This window comes from Pongo abelii, chromosome 4, assembly GCF_028885655.2.
Source record: "Pongo abelii isolate AG06213 chromosome 4, NHGRI_mPonAbe1-v2.0_pri, whole genome shotgun sequence".
In the NCBI taxonomy this organism is placed as follows: domain Eukaryota; kingdom Metazoa; phylum Chordata; class Mammalia; order Primates; family Hominidae; genus Pongo; species Pongo abelii.
In genome coordinates, this window is record NC_071989.2 from 188,291,480 (window position 1) to 188,313,103 (window position 21,624).

The window sequence follows — 21,624 nt, forward strand, 5'->3', positions numbered from 1 at the left end:
TTGAATTGTAAATTTTATGAAACCTAAATACAAATCATGTATTTCTTATGAAAATTTCGTGTCTGAATTAAGAAGTGCTATCAATATAAAATAACAGATTTCAAAAACTTAGTGCAAAAATAGAAGGTAAAATATTTCATTCACGTTTATGTTGATAACATGTTCAAATGACACTACTTTGGACGTATTGAATTAAATATATTATTAAAACTCATTTCACATATTTCTTTTTACTTTTCTAAGTGGCTATTACAAACATTAAGTCACATGTGTTCTTGCATTGTATTTCTACTGGACAGTGTGCTGTACAAGAAAATAGAAAAAGTATAAAAATTATCCAGTTCATTTTATGAAACTAGAATTTTTTATTCTCAAATCAGATAAGGTTAACATAAAAATAAAATTATAAAACCATTTTTTACTTATGATCACTGACATAAAACAAAATATAGCTAACAGAATCAAACAGTATATATATAAATTTATCATATTGTATTTAAGATCTTTATTTCTCTAACATTCTTGGTCCTATGAAAACATTTCAGTACACAACATCAGAGAAAAACCATCATAATCTATATGCCAGTCATCACAATCGATATGGTATAATTTTTAAAAATAAACAATCTTGCCCTGTAGATGTATATATACAGCAGTCCCTCCGTATCCACAGGGGATTCGTTCCAGGACCCTCCCCCCAAAATCCACAATGCTCAAGTCCCTTATATAAAATAGCATTGTACTGTCAGTCTCCAATTTATGATGGCTTCAATTGGGATTTTTTGACTTGCCAGTGGTGTGAAAGCAATGGGCATTCAGAACGCTTCTCATCTTACAATAGGGTTACATCTGGATAAACCCATTGTAAATTCAACTCGCTATATCATCAATCTATACGATGGATGTATTTGGTTGTAACCACATCACAAATCAAGGAGCATCTGTATTTGCGTATAACCTATAACCTATGCACATCCTCTGTATAATTTAAATCACCTCTAAATTTTTTTTTTTTTTTTTTTTTTAAGATGGAGTCTTGCTCTGTCGCCCAGGCTGGAGTGCAGTGGCGCAATCTCGGCTCACTGCAACCTCTGCCTCCCAGCTTCACGCCATTCTTCTGCCTCAGCCTCCCGAGTAGCTGGGACTACAGGAGCCCGTCACCACACATGGCTAATTTTTTGTATTTTTAGTGGAGACGGGGTTTCACCGTGTTAGCCAGGATGGTCTCGATCTCCTGACCTCGTGATCCGCTCGTCTCAGCCTCCCCAAGTGCTGGGATTACAGGTGTGAACCACCGTGCCTGGCCCAATCACCTCTAAATTATTTACACTACTAGTTAATACAATGTAAATGCTATGTAAATAGTTGTTGGGGCCGAACATGGTGGCTCACTCGTGTAATCCCAGCACTTTGGGAGGCTGAGGCAGGAGGATCACTTGAGCCCAGGAGTTCGAGACCAGCCTGTGGTCCCAGCTACTCAGGAGGCTGAAGTGGGAGGCTCACTTGAGCTCAGGAGGTCGTGGCTGCAGTGAGCTGTGATGGCCACTGCACTCAAGCCTAGGCAACAAAGCAAGACTGTCTCAAAAAAAAAGTTGTTGTATTGATTTTTTTATTTATATTTTCTTGGTTTTTTTTATTGCTTTTGTTTTTCAAATATTTTTGATCCACAGTTGATTGAAACCACAGATGTAAAGCCCCAGGATACAAGGGGCCAACTGTATATAAAATCAAGTAAAACTTAGCTTAGGAATATAAGAATTTTTCCTTTTTATATTATGTGTGTATAATATATGTGTATATGTGTGTCTATATAGATATATATGTGTGTGTATATGTATATATACATATATTTTTTCTTTTTTTTAAAATAGGGATGAGGTCTCACTATGTTGCCAAGGCTGGTCTCGAACTCTTGAGCTCAAGCGATCCTCCTGCTTCAGACTCCCAGAGTCCTGGGAAGAATTTTTCAACATCAAAAAATCTATTAACGTGAGCTACCACAGTAAAAAGAAAAAAAACATATAATTATCTCAGTCTATTCAGAAAGAAATTTGATAAGATTTAAAGCCTACTTATTTTTCCCTCTTAGTTAATTAAGACTGGAAGAAACTTTCTCAACTAGTAAATTTCATATACCAAAAGCTTACATCAAAATTTTACTTGAGAAAGAAAATTGCAAAGATTCTTAATTAATTAATCCTTTAAGTCAGGATTAATTAACACAAAAATACTCAGTAATCCCCTATGGTTTAACACAGAACTGCATTGTCCTGGTCAGTGCCCTAAGGAAAGAAAAAGAAAGAAAAGATGTAAGGATGGGAAGATGAGAGAAAACTGTCATAATTCGAAGATGATATCACTGTCTACCTAGAAAGAAACCGCAGGCTGGGAGCGGTGGCTCATGCCTCTAATCCCAGCACTTTGGGAGGCAGAGGCAGGTGGATCATTCAAGGTCAGAAGTTCGAGATCAGCCTGGCCAACATAGTGAAACCCAGTCTCTCACTACGAAAAATACAAAAATTAGCTGGGCATGGTGGTGCATGCCTGTAATCTCAGCTATTCAGAAGGCAAGGCAGGAGAATCACTTGAACCTGGGAGGCAGAGGTTGCAGTGAGCTGAGATCATTCCACTACACTCCAACCTGGGGGACAGAGTGAGACTCCCTCTCAAAAAAAAAGAAAAAAAGGAAACCAGCTGGGCGTGGTTGCTCATGCCTGTAATCCTAGCACTTTGGGAGGCCGAGGTGGGCAGATCACTTGATGTCAGAAGTTCAAAACCAGCCTGGCCAACATGGTGAAACCCTGTCTCTACTAAAAATATTGTAAAAATTAGCTGGGCATGGCGGCAGGTGCCTGTAATCCCAGCTACTCAGGAGGCTGAGGCAGGGGAATCACTTAAACCTGGGAGGTGGAGGTTGCAGTGAGTCGAGATCATGCCATTGCCCTCCAGCCTGGGCGACGAAACGAGACTCTGTCTGAAAAAATTAATGAATTAATTAAAATAAAATAGTCAAACTCACAGAAGCAGAGAGTACAATGGTAAGTTTCCAGGGGCTGAGGGGAGGAGGAAGTAGGGAGTTGCTGTTCAATGGGTTGAAAGTTTCAGCCCATTGATGAACGTGTTATCTGCTGCACAACGTCGTGCCTAGAGTTCATAATACTGCATTGTACACTTAATTTGTGAAAAGGGTAGATCCCATGTTAAATGTTCTTACCACAAATTAAAAACAAAAAGAATCAGCCAATTAGAAATCCTTAATTTTAGTAATTTTTTATTTGAGATAAGTTATCTTCTGAGGTTTTAAAGTAAATAAATAGGCCAGGTCCAGTGGCTCACACCTGTAATCCCAGCACTGTGGGAGGCCTGGGTGGGCAGATAGCTTGAGCTCAGGAGTTCAAGACCAGCCTGGGCCACATGGCGAAACCCCATCTCTACAAAAAATACAAAAATTAGCCGAGCATGGTGGTGTGCACCTGTGGTCCTAACTACTTAGAAGGCTGAGATGGGAGGATCGCTTGAGCCCAGGAGGCAGGAGTTGCAGTAAGCCAAGATCATGCACGCCACTGCACTCCAGCCTAGGAGACAGAGCAAGACTCTATCTCAAAAAACAACAACAAAAACAAAAAAACCCTTACACAATGTTGACTCTAGATTGGTGCAACTCACTGTATGCTAAAGTGAAGTAAGTGTCAAAGGATGGATGGAGGAAAGGAAGCATGGGTAAATAAGGAGGCGTGTGATAACGCAGTACAGCAAAGTGTTCACTCTAAAACCTAGGTGATTATAACAGTGTTCATTCTGCAATTCTTTCAACTTTTCTACATGTTTTTCTGGACAAAATGTTAGAGGGAAACACCAAAAACAAAACTACTTGTCATGTAAGTCTATGGCTGTAAGTAAATGTGAAGGAAACTGTCTATTTGGATACCCAGAAAGGGAAGGCAAGGAATTGAGCAGGTGGGGGGCGGAGGGGGTAAGGAAGTTTGGAGAACAGAAACTTGCACTTTTGCTTTTCCATGTTTTGATTTTTTGCAATGAGAATATACTCATGTAGTCCTGTGCTATTTTTTTATGTAAAAAGCTCAGCATGTGAGAGTCCCCACAAGCTCATGAGGCAGCATCACTCTTGTGCAGAAGAGGAATCCTAGAGCCAGACAGTTACAGGGGTCCACCAAGGTTACCCAGAGTCAGGAATGACAGGGAGGACAGGAACGAAGAGTCTGGCCTGTGCTCCTCCGGGTAAAGAGGCTTTGGTAGAAAGGTCTGGGGCCTCCTCTCCCAGCCCTTCCTCCTACCTTGGACTGACATGTACACCAGCATCCCTTCATGGTTGTCTGTGGGGCAGGAGACACACATAGCTGCACTCCTGGGGTACTCCCAGGCCTGAGCGTCCACCTGGATGTCCACATTGGATGTGTCCTCTGCCCGCCAACTCACCCATGCCCAGCTCAGCAAGCCCAGTGGATACTTCATTCCCCTCCCCCAGCCCACGTCCAACCAACAGCCACGGCCTCCCCATCGCCCTTCTCCAGCAACTGTGGTCTTAGACTCCCTTGTGAAATCCCCGCTGCTTCTGCCTCAGTTCAGTCCTCATCTCTCACCCGGATGACTGTGGATAGTTTCCCAACCACCACCGTGCCTGGCTAATTTTTGTATTTTTAGTAGAGACACGGTTTCACCATGTTGTCTAGGCTGGTCTCAAACTCCTGACCTCAAATGATCCGCCCACCTTGGCCTCACAAAGTGCTGGGATTACAGGCATGAGCCACCTCGCCTGGCCTATACCGGCATAAATTTTAAAGAACTCATGATATTCTTCACTGAGAAATAGATGAACTTTCAACTCTGTGCAGAGCAGAGCTTCTGGACTAGTGTGGCCTTTGGGCTATTAGCTGTGCAGAGATATTATGCCCTTGGCCCAGAGATGAGCAGGTAAAATTCGGGGGAGCCAGACTTCCCAAGCGTTACCTCTGCAGCAAGCAGGCTCTGTCCATTTACAATGCTGTGTTATACAACAAATAGTACCATGTCCCGGGGGATCATAATGTGAAAAAGATTAAGAGGCGCAGCTTTAGAGAGTGAGAATTTCTGGTCCTAATAAAGGAGTAAAAAGACCACAAGGTTTGAGAATATTGGTTCAAGGAATGATTAGGAAGAACCACCTATTCAGACCAAGATTCATCCTGGTCTGTCCAGTGGAAGAACACTTTACATATGGAATTAAATCATATCACTCATTTCTTCAAAACAGACTTAATGAGTGCTATGATTTCAATATGGTTTGAATATGGTTCCCTCCAAAGTTCATGTTGAAACTTAATCCCCAATGTGACAGTACTGAGAATAAAAACACACTGGACAATAAATAGAAGGAATAGGTTTGAAGAGGACACCGATGGGCATTGTCCTGAAAGCCCTAGAACAGCAGGAAGAAGGCCTCAACAGACTTGCTGACTATATTAGCAAAGTGAAGAAATAAACATAACTTACCTGAGATAGGGTTGCAGCAGAAATTGAGTTGCAGTTTGCCCTTGTCCAGACCTACTCTCTGCTTGTGTTTTTGAAATAGGAGGTACACGTATACCCAATTATCTATGGCAGCATGCATGTATAGGCTGAACTATTATCAGCTCTGATGTTTCACAGAAGGCCTCAGAAACTGAAAGAAAACCACCACCCTCCTATTATGTCTGAAGTTTCACGTGTGTTTATGAAATCTAATGGGAAATGGATCACACTATTTCCTTAAGGAAATACAAAAAAATAAAAGAATTATGACTTTTACAGCAACAATACTGTTATAGGAATAAAAAATCATTGTAAAGCATCAAGACAATACAAGTAAATGAAAAGGCTGTTAAAGTAGATGACATCATGTGTTAGCCTGTTCCTAATCCCCTAGAATTATAATGTTTGGGATATAAATTAGTTTTTATTATTCTCCTTTAAAAATCAAAGATGATCTCTGGCCGGGTGCGGTGGCTCACGCCTATAATCCCAGCACTTTGGGAGGCCGAGGTGGGCGGATCACGAGGTCAGGAGATCGAGACCATCCTGGCTAACACGGTGAAACCCCATCTCTACTAAAAATACAAAAAATTAGCCAGGCGTGGTGGTGGGCACCTGTAGTCCCAGCTACTCGGGAGGCTGAGGCAGGAGAATGGCATGAACCTGGGAGGCAGAGCTTGCAGTGAGCCAAGATTGCGCCACTGCACTCCAGCCTGGGTGACAGAGCAAGACTGTCTCAAAAAAAAAAAAAAAAAATCAAAGATGATCTCTATCACTTTGCCACCTGTTTGATGTGCAGTAGAAACTGGTTAAGCCAGTTGTTTATACTTCGTTTACAAATATAAAGATAGCTGTTTAGGATATTTTGTTAAATTTTTGAAATGCTAGTGATGTGTTTTCACCAGCAGGTATTTGTTGCAAACTTAATGTCATTTTCCTTAAGATGGTCACAGCTATGTAACCTGTAGTATTCTGGACAGACTTGTTAAAAAACAGACAAAAAGAAAAATAAAACAAAACTTGAGTTCTGTTTATCTTGCACATTTTTTGTTGTTACAGTGAAAAACAAAAATGGTGCAAGAAAATGTTTCCCATTTTTTTTATTTTTTAGTTTTTAGCTGGAACATTTAGAAAGAAGGAAATGAATGTGCATTTTATTAATTCCTTAGGGGCAGAAGGAGGACAATAATAGCTGATCTTTTGAAATTTGAAAAACGTCTTTAGATGACCAAGCAAAAAGATTTTTAAAAATGGTAATGAAAATGGAATGCAGCTACTGCAGCTCATAAAAATTTTAGATAGCAATTGCTACAACCATATGCTTTTATAGCTAGACATTAGAATTACGATAGCATGAGTTGATACATTTTATTACTTTTCCTCCCTTTCTCATATATTTATAAATAGGTGATAAAAAATGTTTTGCCTGCCAATTGAATGATTTCATAGATGAAGTAGAAACATTTAGGTTTCTGTAGCATTAAATTGTGAAGACAACTGGAGTGGCACTTACTGAAGAAACTCGCTGGATGTCCTAGAATAAGAAGCAATGATGTGCTGCTTCTCATTTTTCTCGCATTTTAAATTATCAGCCAACCTACAGCCATTATCTTTTTTTTTTTTTTGAGACAGAGTCTCGCTGTGTTGCCCAGGCTGGAGTGCAGTGGCGCAATCTCGGCTCACTGCAAGCTCTGCCTCCCGGGTTCACGCCATTCTCCTGCCTCAGCCTCCCGAGTAGCTGGGACTACAGGCGCCCACCATCACGCCCGGCTAATTTTTTGTATTTTTAGTAGAGACGGTGTTTCACCACGTTAGCCAAGATGGTCTGGATCTCCTGACTTCGTGATCCACCTGCCTCAGCCTCCCAAAGTGGTGGGATTACAGGCGTGAGCCACCACACCTGGCCTATAGCCATCATCTTTAGCACAGTGATATCACCATGACTTCACAGACATGCTCTAGAATCTGTACCTTTACCCAAATATGAAGAATAAAATTGATTAAAGGTTTAAAAAAAAATAGGCTGGGTGTGATGGCTCACACCTGTAATCCCAGCACTTTGGGAGGCCGAAGTGGGTGGATCGCTTGAGGTCAGGAGTTCAATACCAGCCTGGTCAACATGGTGAAACCCCGTCTCTACTAAAAATACGAAAAAATTAACCAGGCGTGGTGGTGCATGCCTGTAATCCCAGCTACTCAGGAGACTGAGGTGGGAGGATCGCTTGAACCCAGGAGGTAAAGGTTGCAGTGAGCTGAGAACTGCACTCCAGCCTGGATGACAGAGTGAGGCTCCATCTCTAAATAAATATTTAAATTAAATAGCCACTCATGGTGGTTCATGCCTGTAGCCCCAGCTACTCAGGTGGCTGAGGTGGGAGGATCACTTAAGCTCAGAAGTTTGAGGCTGCAAGGAACCATGACTGCACCACTGCACTCCAGCCTGGGTGACAGTGCAGTGGCGTGATCTCCATTCAGCAACCTCTGCCTCCCGGGTTCAAGCAATTCTCCTGCCTCAGCCTCCCAAGTAGCTGGGACTACAAGCGCCCACCACCACGCCTAACTAATTTTGTTTTTGTATTTTTAGTAGAAATGGCGTTTCACCCTGTTAGCCAAGATGGTCTCGATATCCTGACCTTGTGATCCACCCACCTCGGCCTCCCAAAGTGCTGGGATTACAGGTGTGAGCCACCATGCCCAGCCAATATAATCATTTTTTTAAATTAAGAATTGGATAAAATGCAAGATTAGATTAAAAGTATGTATCAATGTTTAATGTACTGAGGGTGAGACTTTATCGTGGTTACATAAGAGAATTATCCCAGTTCTCGAAAAATAGGTCCTGCTGTTGGGAAGAATGTAAATTAGTACAGCCATTATAGAAAACAGTATGCAAGTTCCTCAAGAAATTAAAAATAGAACTACCCACATGATCCAGCAATTCCACTTCTAGGTGTATACCCGAAGGAAGTGAAATCAGTATGTTGAAGATTTATCTGCACTCCCATGTTCATTGCAGCATTATGCACAATAGCTAAGATATTGAAAAAACCTAAGTGGATTTATGGATAAAGAAAATGTGTTGTGTGTAAATGTGAAGGAAGGCAGGCGAGGTGGCTCGTGCCTGTAGTCCCAGCTACTTGGGAGGCAGAGTCAAAGGACTGCTTGAGGCCAAGAGCTCCAGCCTGGGTGATATAGTAAGATCCCATCTCTTTTTTAAAAAGGAATGCAAGTCAGCCTTTAAAAAGAAGGAACTTCAAGGGGCGCAGTGGCTGATGCTTATAATTCCAGCACTATGGGAGGCTGAGGCAGGTGGAGACCAGCCTGGGCAACATGGAGAAACCCTGTCTCTACAAAAAATACAAAAATTACCTGGGTGTGGCAGCACACACCTGTAGTCCCAGCTACTCGGGAGGCTGGGATGGAAGAATCACTTGAGCCCGGGGAAGTTGAGGAAAGACAGCGCCGCTGCACTCCAGCCTGGGTGAGGGAGTGAGACCCTGCCTCAAAAAACAAAAAGGAAATTCTGTCACTGTGGCAACCTGGATAAACCTGGAGGACACCACACTATGTAAAATAAACTAGGCACAGAGAGACAAACACTTCATGACCTCACGCGGAGTCTAAAACCTCAAACCTGTAGAAAGAGCAGAACGGTGGTTACCAGGGGAGGGCTGGGGAATGGGGGGAGGAAATGGGGAGATGGTGATGAAAGGAACAGAGTTTCTGGAGAACTAATGTACATACAGCATGGTGACTATATGGAATAGTGTATCGTACACTCGAAAAGTGCTAAGAGAGGCCAGGCGGCGTGGCTCACACCTGTAATCCCAGCACTTTGGGAGGCCAAGGTAGGCAGATCGCTTGAGGTCAGGAGTTCGAGGCCAGCCTGGGCAACATAGTGAAACCCCATCTCTACTAAAAATACAAAAATTAGCCGGGTGTGGTGGTGCACACCTGTAGTCCTAGCTACTCAGGAGGCTGAGGCAGGAGAATCGCTTGAACCCAGGAGGTGAAGGTTGCAGTGAGTCAAGATCGCACCACTGCACTCCAGTGTACGCAATAGAGCGAGACTCCATCTCAAAAACAACAAAAAAAGAAAATTGCTGGCCGGGTGCAGTGGCTCACACCTGTAATCCCTACGCTTTGGGAGGCTGAGGCAGGCAGATCACGTGAGGTCAGGAGTTCAAGACCAGCCTGGCCAACATGGCGAAACCCCGTCTCTACTTATAATACAAAAATCAGCCAGGCGTGGTGGCAGGCGCCTGTAATCCCAGCTACTCAGGAGGCTGAGGCAGGAGAATCGCTGGAACCCGAGGGGCAGAGGCTGCAGTGAGCCAAGATTGTGCCACTGCACTCCAGCCTGGGCGACAGAGCAAGACTCCGTCTCAAAAAAAAAAAAAAGAAAGAAAAAAAAGAAAAGAAATTGCTAAGAGAGTAGACTGCAAATGTTCTCACCACAAAACAATGAAAAGTATGTGAGGTGATGAATATGCTAGTTAGCTTGATTTAATCATACATATACCAAAACATCACATTGTATACCATAAATATATATAATCTTTATATGTCTATTAAGCTTCAATAAAGCTGAAAAATAACAAAAAGAGATTTATCTCTATAAAACAAAAGGGTTTGATTTTGTTTTTGTTTTTGTTTCAGACAGAGTATCACTCTGTTGCCCAAGCTGGAGTGCAATGGCTCAGTCTCGGCTCACTGCAACCTCCGCCTCCCGGGTTCAAACAATTCTCCTACCTCACCCTCCCAAGTAGCTGGGACTACAGGCACGTGCCACCACACCCAGCTAGTTTTTGTATTTTTAGTAGAGACGGGGTTTCACTATGTTGACCAATCTGGTCTCCAACTCCTGACCTCGTGATCTGCCCACCTCGGCCTCTCAAAGTGCTGGGATTACAAGCGTGAGCCACCATGCCTGGCCAAAACCAAGTTTTTCAAGTCCTAACCAATGCATCATCTTAATGCAATAAAATTTGAATATAATTTTTAAAAAGAAATATATCCTGAAAAATTTAAAAATAAAAGGTCATGACGTATGTAACTCACCCTCACAAAGTCCAAGGAAAACTGTGCTTATATCCATACAGATCCAGAGAGGGAGCACATGCAGACAATGACACGAACGAAGTAAACGTGAGCTCCAGGTGAATCGGGGTCAAGGGCATACAGTTGTACTTTGTGCCATCTTTATTCTCGTAACTCTTCTGTAAGATTGAAATAACAAAAAGCTTTTTAAACTATTAGGGTTTGGAATTTCCTTTGAAATACACCAAAGAGTAAGATAGAGTAATAGATGAAATTAGGAATGATAAATGGATAGATATGGTAAAAGTGTTATAATCTCTATTCAATTTTCTTTTTTTTTTTTTTTTTGAGACAGAGTCTCGCTCTGTTGCCCAGGCTGGAGTGCAGTGGCACAATCTAGACTCACTGGAGCCTCCGCCTCCTGGGTTCAAGCGATTTTTGTGCCTCAGCCCCCCTAGTAGCTGGGATTACAGGCATGTGCCACCACGCCCAGCTAATTTTTTGTATTTTTAGTAGAGATGGGGTTTCACCATGTTGGCCAGGCTGGTCTCAAACTCCTGACATGAAGTGATTCACCCACCTTGGCCTCCCAAAGTGCTCAGATTGCAGGCATGAGCCACCGCACCTGGCTTATCTTCAATTTTTTTTTTTTTTTTTGAGATGGAGTCTCACTCTATTGCCCAGGCTGGAGTGCAATGGTGCGATCTCAGCTCACTGCAACCTCCACCTCCCAGGTTCAAGCGATTCTCCTGCCTCAGCCTCTTGAGTAGCTGGGATTACAGGCACCCACCACCACACCCAGCTAATTTTTGTATTTTTAGTAGAGACGGGGTTTCACCATGTTGGTCAGGCTGGTCTTGAACTCCTGACCTCGTAATCCGCCCGCCTCAGTTCCCAAAGTGCTGGGATTACAGGCATGAGCCACCTCACCCAGCCTCAAATTTGTTTATAATAAAATGGTGCGGGGCAGAGAGGAGAATAAGACAAATCGATATGACGTGTCATGGAAAAATGTCACCAAATCAGGAAGTCTTTTGTCGTAGAAGCCACCGGAAGGGGCGTAAAGCCCACCTTCCTTTTCCTACTGTCTCCTGGTATTTCCTCCGAAAGCAGGAGTTCAGCTGAACTTGAGATTCTTACTACGCGGTGGCTGGTGTGAGGTGCCAAACAGCGAAAGGACAGGTCACTTAGCCAACGTAATGACAGCTCTCTCTTAGAGACACATACACAAATCCTCAGGTTAACTTTTTTGCAATAAATACAAGATTATTTTCATAAAATAACTGCCATATTCTGATTTATCCTAGCAATAGCACCTACACCCCATTTAGTTACAACCACCACAAAAAGCTCTAATGTTCCAAACTCAAGATAGACAGGGTCCTCTTTATCTGAAGATACTTTCCCCCAGTCCCTGCAGCTACAAGACCATTTAGAGAAGCAAAGGTATTTGTAATGACAACATATTCACTAATGAATTAACCACTTAAAAACTGATCCCTATTCAAAATTTTACTCCCTGCTTAACCCCAAAGCATCGATCCCCATGTCCCATACCAATGGCCAGCCAGCCTCTCACTCATTCTCAGATGTCTAGGATGCCAGTCATTTGGACAGTTAAATTATGAATCTTACACACGATGCAAGATTTCAAAGAATCAACAAGTGACATTAAAGCCCCACTCGAGTGGCACACAAAGCCACAGACAGGCGAGGTCAGCAGAGTTATGGACCAATCAACAAGTGAATAAAAGGAAATTAACGCTGATGACTCACCACAAGCTTCAAAATAGAATGGTTTGAAAAAAGCAATAAATGTAAAATGAATTAAAGTGAAGAGTGAGCTTAGGCTCAAAATATAAAGGGAGCAGCAATATCATAAAATGGTTTTTTCTATGAGATATCCCATAAAAATATCCAGAATGGGCCAGGTGCGGTGGCTTATGCCTGTAATCCCAGTACATTGGGAGGCTGAGACAGGCGGATCACGAGGTCAAGAGATCAAGACCACCCTGGCGAACACAGTGAAACCCTGTCTCTGCTAAAAACACAAAAAATAGCCAGGCGTGGTGGCGGGCGCCTGTAGTCCAACCTACTCAAGAGGCTAAGGCAGGAGACTGGCGTGAACCCAGGAGGTGGAGCTTGCAGTGAGCCGAGATGGCGCCACTGCACTCCAGCCTGGGCGACAGAGTGAGACTCCATCTCAAAAAAAAAAAAAAAAAAAAAATCCAGACTGATTAATAACATGGTGAATGGGATAATTACTTTACCACTTTTGGTCAATTAGCTGAGGACTAGCTAAATCCAAAGAGATGTGAATAAAATGAAAATAGACACCAAAAAATTGACTACCAAAGGATTAAAGAGGACTTCGAGAGGAAAATTAAGTCTAAATATTTTTAGACTCTGACTCTACCGTGAGTCCGATGTAAAATGAATATCTTGAATCATGTAATTTTCCAGAGAAATTATGCACAAAAGTCAACACTTGTTCATTCTTGATTCGTTCTAGAAGCTAGCACACAGTTGCAAACATATTCTAAATTTTGTTAAATATAAGATAAACTTATTTTCATAATTTTTGTTTTTATTATCCAAAATAAAATCTCAATCAAGGTTTTTGTAGGGGCTTTTCACCGTTTATAAAACATTGATTCTTGTTTCATATGGACTCACTTTTTTATACATCTTTTTACTTTTTTTTTTTTTTTGAGACGGAGTCTCCCACTCTTGCCCGAGCTGGAGTGCAGTGGCGCCATCCCGGCTCACTGCAAGCTTCGCCTCCAGGGTTCATGCCATTCTCCTGCCTCAGCCTCTCCGGAGTAGCTGGGACTACAGGCACCCACCACCACGCCCAGCTAATTTTTTGTATTTTTAGTAGAGATGGGGTTTCACCATATTAGCCAGAATGGTCTTGATCTCCTGACCTTGTGATCCGCCGCCTTGGCCTCCCAAAGTGCTGGGATTACAGGCGTGAGCCACCGTGCCTGGCCTTTTTTTTGAGATGAAAGTCTTGCTCTGTCGCCCAGGCTGGAGAGTGCAGTGGTGCGATCTTGGCTTACTGCAACCTCTGCCTCCTGGGCTCAAGCAATTCTCCTGCCTCAGCCTCCTGAGAATCTGGGACTACAGGTGTGAGCCACCATGCCCAGCTAAGTTTCGTATTTTTAGTTGAGACAGGGTTTCACTATGTTGGCCAGGCTTGTCTCAAACTCCTGACCTCGTGATCCACCTGCCTCGGCCTCCCAAAGTGCTGGGATTATAGGCGTGAGCCACTGTACCCAGCCCATCATTTTACTTTTTATTATGAAAACTCAGACATTCAGAGAAGTAAACAGAATATAACTCTTTTATACTCGTTACCTAAATTTTAAAATTTTCAACAATTTGCCATTTTTGCATCATCTATTTTATTTTTCAGAAGTATTTTAAGGTGAGGTCTAGACATCCTGACATGCTGCCACTTAATATACTAATGCAGCTCCTAAAAATAAGGGAATTTTCCTACACAAGCACGATCCATTATCACATCTAACAGAATTTATAGTAAGTCCATAATATCACCCAGTATCTAGTCCATATTCAAAGTTCCCCAATTTAAAAATGTCTTAGCCAGCAGATTGCTCTGATCTCATCAGGGTTGTCTCTTGGGGTTTACAACAGGTGCTGTTTTCACTTCCTCCTTTCTCCTCTACGTTTTCTGCAAACTGGAAGCTAGATCTCAAGCTGTGCTGGACAGTACAGTAGTCACTAGCCACATATAAATTTAAATTAATTGAACTAAAGTAAAATTCAGCTCCTCAGTCATGCAAACCACATTTCAAGTGCTCAGCAGCTGCTTGCGGCCACTGGCTATCATACTGGACAGTGCAGACGGAGAACATTCCCATCAACTCAGAAGGTTTTGTTGGACAGTGCTACTCCAGATACCTGATGTGTTTTTAAGCAAACTTTTTTTTTTTTACCATTTTGCTTTTCATGGATCATACCTCAGACTTAATTTTTTTTTTTTTTTTTTTTTTTTTGAGACAGAGTCTTGCTCTGTCGCCCAGGCTGGAGTGCAGTGGTACAATCTTGGCTCGCTTCAACCTCCACTTCCCAGACTCAAGCAATCCTCCAGCCTCAGCCTCCCAAGTAGCTGGGATCACAGGTGCCAGCCACCACGCCTGGCTAATTTTTGTGTTTTGTAGAGATAGGGTTTCACTATGTTGCCCAGGCTGGTCTCTACTCCTGACTCAAAGAAATCCATCTGCCACAACCTCCCAAAGTGCTGACACTATAGGCGTGAGCCACCGTGCCCAGCCTAGGCGAACATTTTTGGCAAGAAAACTTCATATAGCATCGTTCAGAAAATGATTTCACTGGCCGGGCGTGGTGGCTGACACCTGTAATCCTAGCACTTTGGGAGGCCGAGGTGGACAGATCACTTGAGGTCAGGAGTTCGAGAGCAGCCTGGCCAACATGGCAAAACCCTGTCTCTACTAAAAATAAAAAAATTCCGCGTGTGGCGGCGGGTGCCTGTAGTCTCAGTTTACGGGCTGAGGCTGCAGAATCGCTTGAACCAGGAGGCGGAGGTTGCAGTGAGCTGAGATTGCACCATTGCACTCCAGGCTGGGCGACAGCAAGACTCCGTCTCAAAAAAAAGATGGTTTACAGCGAGATGCGGTGGCTCACGCCCACCTGTAATACTAACACTCTGGGAGGTTGAGGCGGGCAGATCGCTTGAGTCCGGGAGTTCAAGACCAGCCTTAGCAACATGGAAAAAACCCGTCTCTACTAAAACTACAAAAATTAGCTGGACATGGTGGTGCACACCTGTAATCCCAGGTACTCGGAAGGCTAAGGCAGGAGAATCACTTGAGCCTAAGAGGTAGAGTTTGCAGTGAGCTGAGATCGCACCACTGCACTCCAGCTCGGGCAACCCAGCAAGACTCTGTCTCAAAAAATATATATATAACTAAAAAATGCTGGCCGGGCGCAGTGGCTCACTCCTGTAATCCCAGCACTTTGGAAGGCAGAGGCAGGCGGATCACAAGGTCAGGAGATCGAGACCATCCTGGCAAACATGGTGAAACCCTGTCTCTACTAAAAATACAAAAAATTAGCTGGGCATGGAGGCGCATGCCTATAATCCCAGCTACTCAGGAGGTTGAGGCAGGAGAATCACTTGAACCCAGGAGGCAGAGACTGCAGTGAGCAGAGATAGCACCACTGCACTCCAGCCTGGTGACAGAGCGAGACTTCGTCGCAAAAAAAATTAAAAATTAAAAAAAAAATTTTTTAATGCTAAAGATCATCTGAGCCTTCAGTGAATCATAATCTTTTTGCCAGTGGAGGGTGTTGCCTTGATGTTGAGGGCCTTGGTCTGGATTACGTTATGACTTAGGGGAATGTTGTGGTTGATTTAATCTTCTACCCAGACCAACAAAATTTTTTCCTTATCAGAAATAAGGCTGTTTCACTTTTTTTTTTTTTTTTTTAAGACGGAGTCTCCCCCTGTCACCCAGGCTGGAGTGCAGTGGCGCCATCTCGGCTCACTGCAACCTCGCCTCCTGGGTTCAAGTGATTCTCCTGCCTCAGCCTCCAGAGTAGCTGGGATTATAGGCTCCCGCCACCACGCCTGGCTAATTTTTGTGTTTTTGGTAGCGACGGGGTTTTGCCATGTTGGCCAGGCTGGTCACGAACTCCTGACCTCAGGTGATCCACCCACCTGTGCCTCCCAGGGTGCTGGGATTACAGGCATGAGCCGCCGTGCCCGGCCGCCACAAAACTCTAATTTGTTTAAAAAGTAATAAAGCGAAGCAGTATAAAATGAGATGTATTTCAATATGTAAACGAGGCACAACTACCACTGAAATAACATAGACATTTGCACGTGTAATTCTGAACAAATCAATTTAGCTACGTTCCAGGAAAATTTAGGGTACACTTATGGTAGTCATTACACTGCTCACAAAGATTCCCAGTTGTGGTTTTCCTAGACAGAAATAGATCTGAACTTCCCAACTCCCTAGAAATTAAACGTGGCCATGTGATTTGCTTTCACCAGTGAAATGTGCATAAGTGACCTTTGTCACTCAGGACTGGAGCATGTAATATTTATGCAAAACTCCCAACAGGCTGGGTCCTGAGAGACTACAATGAGTTGGGCAGAGTACTCACCCCATCTACATTGACATGTAGCATGATGAGAAACCAACTTTTAGGTTAAGCCATTGAGATTTGGGGGTTGTTACTGAAGAATAACCTTGCCTGATAAATGTTGAAACTGTTCCCCCAAAAAAGAGTTAATGTTTTTATACAAAATGGAATTCGGTTCCACGCCCACAAACTTTTCACCTACATAAATGTCCAGTAGCATTGTAAAGTCATGCAGGATTCAGGACAATTCTGTTATTCTAGACTATCTTCATCCCTGTCTGTGCATCCAGTAAAGACTAGTAGGGCCGGCTTCAGTGGCTCACGCCTGTAATCCCAGCACTTTGGGAGGCCGAGGCAGGCGGATCACGAGGTCGAGAGATCGAGACCATCCTGGCGAACATGGTGAAACCCCGTCTCTACTAAAAGTACAAAAATTAGCCAGGTGTGGCGCCACGCACCTGTAGTCCTAGCTACCTGGGAGGCTGAGGCAAGAAAATCGCTTGAACCTGGTGAGCAGAGGTTACAGTGAGCCGAGACTGCGCCACTGCACTTCAGCTTGGTGACAGAGCAGGATTTGGCCTCAAAAACAAACAAACAAAAAAGACTAGGCCGGGCATGGTGGCTCACGCCTCTAATCCCAGCACTTTGGGAGGCTGAGGCTGGCAGATCACGAGGTCAGCAGATCAAGACCATCCTGGCCAACACGGTGAAACCCCGTTTCTACTAAAAATACAAAAAAAGGAATTAGCCGGGCGTGGTGGCCGGCGCCCGTGGTCCCAGCTACTCTGGAGGCTGAGGCAGGAGAATGGCGTGAACCCGGGAGGCGGAGCTTGCAGTGAGCCGAGATCACGCCACTGCACTCCGGCCTGAGTGACAGTGCGAGACTCCGTCTGAAAACAAACAAATAAAAAAGACTGGTAGTATGCCCTCAATCATTACACAACTCAAACACCAACTCCACAAATTCCCAAAACACTCCTAGATGAAGTAGTATCCCTTCACTGAGAACTGGCCTTTCAGGGACCAGACATATCATGCAACCTAGCGAAGTGGGCTGGACCAAGACAAGTCCAGGGAGCAGCTGGGCTTCTAAAGGGGCAGCACAGTTCATTCCCAACAGTTTGTTGCCATCAGGGAATATACCACGAGTTACCAAATCTTCCAGTGATTCTAGAGAAAGCTAAAATCCAGATTCTTATGTGAAATCTTTTGATTTCTAAATATCGGCAACAACTTTTAAGATTTGTAAACATTCAGGGAATCAAAACAACTCTGCTGGTTTGGTGTGGCTCATGTTGCCTCACTTTGCAAAGTGTTAAGTGCTAGTAAAATTTTAGTGTTTTTTTGAGACAGGGTCTCACTTTGTCGCCCAGCCTGGAGTGCAGTGGCCATGATCTCCGCTCACTGTGGGCTCGACCTCCCGGGCTCAAGCGATCCTCCCACTCTCAGCCCCCCAAGGAGCTAGGAGTAGAGCTGCCCCGCCACAACGTCTGGCTATTTTTTTTTTTTTGGTATCTTAGTAGAGACGGGGTTTCGTCCTACTAAAGGCCCGCCTGGGCCTTCCGAAGTGCTGGGATTACAGGCGTGAGCCACCGCGCCCCGCCAAAATTTTCCTTTGTATTTAGTCAAATTCCTTTCTTTTCCAAGTGAAGAAACAGACTGAGTGTATAGTGACTTACCCAGGCCACACAGTTGGATACTACAGATAGTAGTCACAATCGCTAACATCTGCCATGTGGTCCTTGCTGCAAATCTTATTTAATAATGAGGTCGGCTTTTTGTTATCCCACTTAACTAATCAATAGGAGAAGCCAGCTCTGATTTCCAGTCCACTATCGTGCACTCTTAGTCATTAGATTTAAAAAAAAAAAATCCTGCTTTCCTGCCTCGCCTGTGCGTTTCCTTAGTCGCCCTTTCGGGGCTTGTTCTAATGAGTGCTACAGAAAAATGACGAAGTGGAAAATATAGAACATGAAATGAAAATTTAAAAGAGGAAATGGTGTCACAAAGACAACGACGGCCAGGGAACCCCGTGAAGCGCCGGGCAGGGTGCACAACGGTCCTCGGAGAAAGTTCAAGAGGAACTTCCCCGCGAACAGGTCCTGCCGGCGGCCGGGAATACGCACACTTTTTATGTTATGCCTTTGACTTTCCCGAACCTTTCGAAGCAGAGGGAAGGCGAGGCGGTGAAGACGGAGAAAAATCTCGCCTACCGAATGGAAGGGCGGTGCCCGGCCGCGCCCACCCCGCGCCCGCACGCCCGCTGAGTCACATGACACGGCCAAGATGGCCGACCGGGAAGGCGGCTGGGCTGCTGGGCGGGAGCGGGAGCTGGAGCCGGAGCCGGAGCCGGGGCCGGGGCCCGGGTCAGCGCTTGAGCCGGGAGAAGAGTTTGAGATCGTGGACCGAAGCCAGCTGCCGGGCCCAGGCGACCTGCGGAGCGCAACGAGGCCGCGGGCGGCCGAGGGCTGGTCGGCGCCCATCTTGACCCTGGCACGCAGGGCCACCGGGAACCTGTCGGCGAGCTGCGGGAGCGCGCTGCGCGCGGCCGCGGGGCTGGGCGGCGGGGACAGCGGGGACGGCACGGCGCGCGCAGGTAGGCTCGGGCCGGGTCTGTCTCGCGGCGGACCCGCGTGTCCCCGCTGGCCGCCGGCGCGGGCGCGGTGGGGGCCGGGCTGGGAGGGCACCGGCCGTTCCGGGAGGTTACACGAGCTGTTGGCCGGCGGGCTGCGCCTGGGTCTTTACTCCGGCGGCCCAGCCGAGACCGCCCCCCGCAGCCCCGCGTGCCTGAGCGCGCTCCCGCACCCGCGCCTCTATGCTCTGCCACTAACTGGGTGAAGGACGTGTGCGCGTCCGGGCTTCGGAGCTCTGTAGTAACTCCACAGACGAAACGGAGCCAGCACTGTTCTGCTTTTCAACCGTTCAGTGCGGGAGTGGAGCGCCGGCGGGTGTCTGGAGGGCGTGGGCCCTGCGCGCAGCGGACCAGCGGCGCCTCCGCTCACCTCTGCCTGTGAGATGGGGATTTTAAAGTCGCCCGATGATCTCTTAAAGACCTTTTCAGCCCTTGTAATGAATAGAGTGCCAGCATATCAGTGATGGTAAGATTTAAGTAACTTAGCTCTCTAACGCCAGACATCCAGAGCTGTGCTATCCAGTACAGCAGCATGCATATGTTTTCGTGTGTGTGTTTTTGTTTTTATTTATTTATTTATTTTTGAGACCGAGTCTTGCTCTGTCGCCCAGGCTGGAGTGCAGTGGTGCGATCTCGGCTCACTGCAACCTCTGCCTCCCGGGTTCAAGCGATCCTCCCGCCTCAGCCTCCCGAGTAGCTGGGATTACAGGTGCCCACCACCATGCTCGGCTAAGTTCCCCGCCCCCCCCCCCCATATTCTTAGTAGAAACGGGGTTTCACCATCTTGGCCAGGCTGGTCTTGAACTCCTGACCTTGTGATACACCTGCCTCGGCCTCGTAAAGTACTGGGACTACAGGCTTGAGCCACCGCGCCCGGCCGGATTCCTCAATTTCTAACTGAATCAAATTGAAATTGAGTACTTTTAAATTGAATTAAAAATTGAGTTCCTCGGCCGGGAGCGGTGGCTCACGCCTGTAATCCCAGCACTTTGGGAGGCCGAGGCGGGTGGATCACGAGGTCAAGAGATCGAGACCATCCTGGCCAACACGGTGAAACCCCATCTCTACTAAAAATACAAAAAATTAGCTGGGTGTGGTGGCATGCACCTGTAGTCCCAGCTACTCAGGAGGCTGAGGCAGGAGAATCGCTTGAACCTGGGAGGCAGAGGTTGCAGTGAGCCGAGATCGCACCACTGCACTCCAGCCTGGGTGACAGAGCGAGACTCTGTCTCAAAAAAAAAAAAAAGAGTTCCTCGATTACAGCGGCCACGTTTTAAATGCTCAGTAGCCTGTGTGTGGCCAGTGGCTTCTGTATAAGATAGCACATAATAGAACATTGCCAACTTCATAGAAAATGCTGGGACACAGCTGAGGAAAGGTTGTGGTGCCTTCCAAGGAGCATCATAGCACACGCTTGAGGCTTCCTGATTCCTCCCCATCCACTAGTACCTTTGCTGTAGATGCACTGACCCCAGGTAGTGAGTTGTGAGATTTTCAGTAGTCAAGAATAATTAATGAGTAAGGTTGAAAGGCTGACTCGTTTTGAGATCCTGGCAGTGGAAAATAGCATTAGAGGATGATGAGAGCCTGTGCATCCCGGGAATCTACTTCCCTCTAGCTTGACACCTTTTCCCGAGACTTTTCCACACATCAGTGGATGCTGAATTGCATACTGATTGACAGTCAGTACTGAAAGTCAAGACATGGCATCTCCTGGAGGCCTCTTAGATATTTCGTGGCAGAAGTAAGCAAATAATAAAAGTTCTTCCCTGATAGAATTTCTTTCCTTTAATGCAGAATCAAGGAAAAAATTAAAAAGATAAAATGAAATGTGTCAGTACCTGGCACAGAATAATAAGTGGTTGCTGAACAAATGCATATTTGAAAAATACCTGTGTTCCATCTATGGAAGTGATAGAAACAATAGCCAACACTTACATTGTCCTTCAAAGGTGCCAGGCATTAGTCTTAAACCTGTACAAGTATTCATTCATTCCTCACAACAACCCTGCGTGATAGCAGGACTAGCTTCATGGGTGGACGGTCAATGCAGGCTTTGATCACTCTGGTGGAAAGGGCCAGGCACTCAGAAGTATCCCATGCTTGAAATTCTTAATTTTATCTTTGAATTTGTGTTTTTTAAGTGAAGTCCAATGGGACAGGTTCTCAGCTGCCCTGGCCCACTTGAGCTGCCCTGGGGCTTCTCCCTACCCTCCCTGATCCCACTCTTGCCCAGGCAGCGTTGGGATTGCACCCTCCGAATCTCAGGGCAAGGTGGCTGGTACCACAGCACATTAGGCAGGCAA

At 45.3% G+C, this 21,624-nt stretch overlaps 1 protein-coding gene across 5 annotated transcripts in view; it reads left to right on the plus strand.

The window, feature by feature from the left end:
- The first annotated feature begins 18,201 nt into the window (after positions 1 to 18,201).
- RUFY1 (RUN and FYVE domain containing 1) overlaps positions 18,202 to 21,624 on the plus strand; it is a 63,672-nt gene continuing 60,249 nt past the window's right edge. For 4 of the 5 annotated variants that reach the window (XM_024247420.3, XM_054556640.2, XM_063724553.1 and 1 more), the window contains exon 1: positions 18,202 to 19,282. In XM_024247420.3, the coding sequence (XP_024103188.1) occupies positions 18,973 to 19,282 (310 nt within the window). In that variant the 5' untranslated portion in view covers positions 18,202 to 18,972. Of the gene's footprint in view, positions 19,283 to 19,388; positions 19,785 to 21,624 lie in introns of those variants that run through there. The other variant, XM_054556641.2, reaches the window with a different exon arrangement.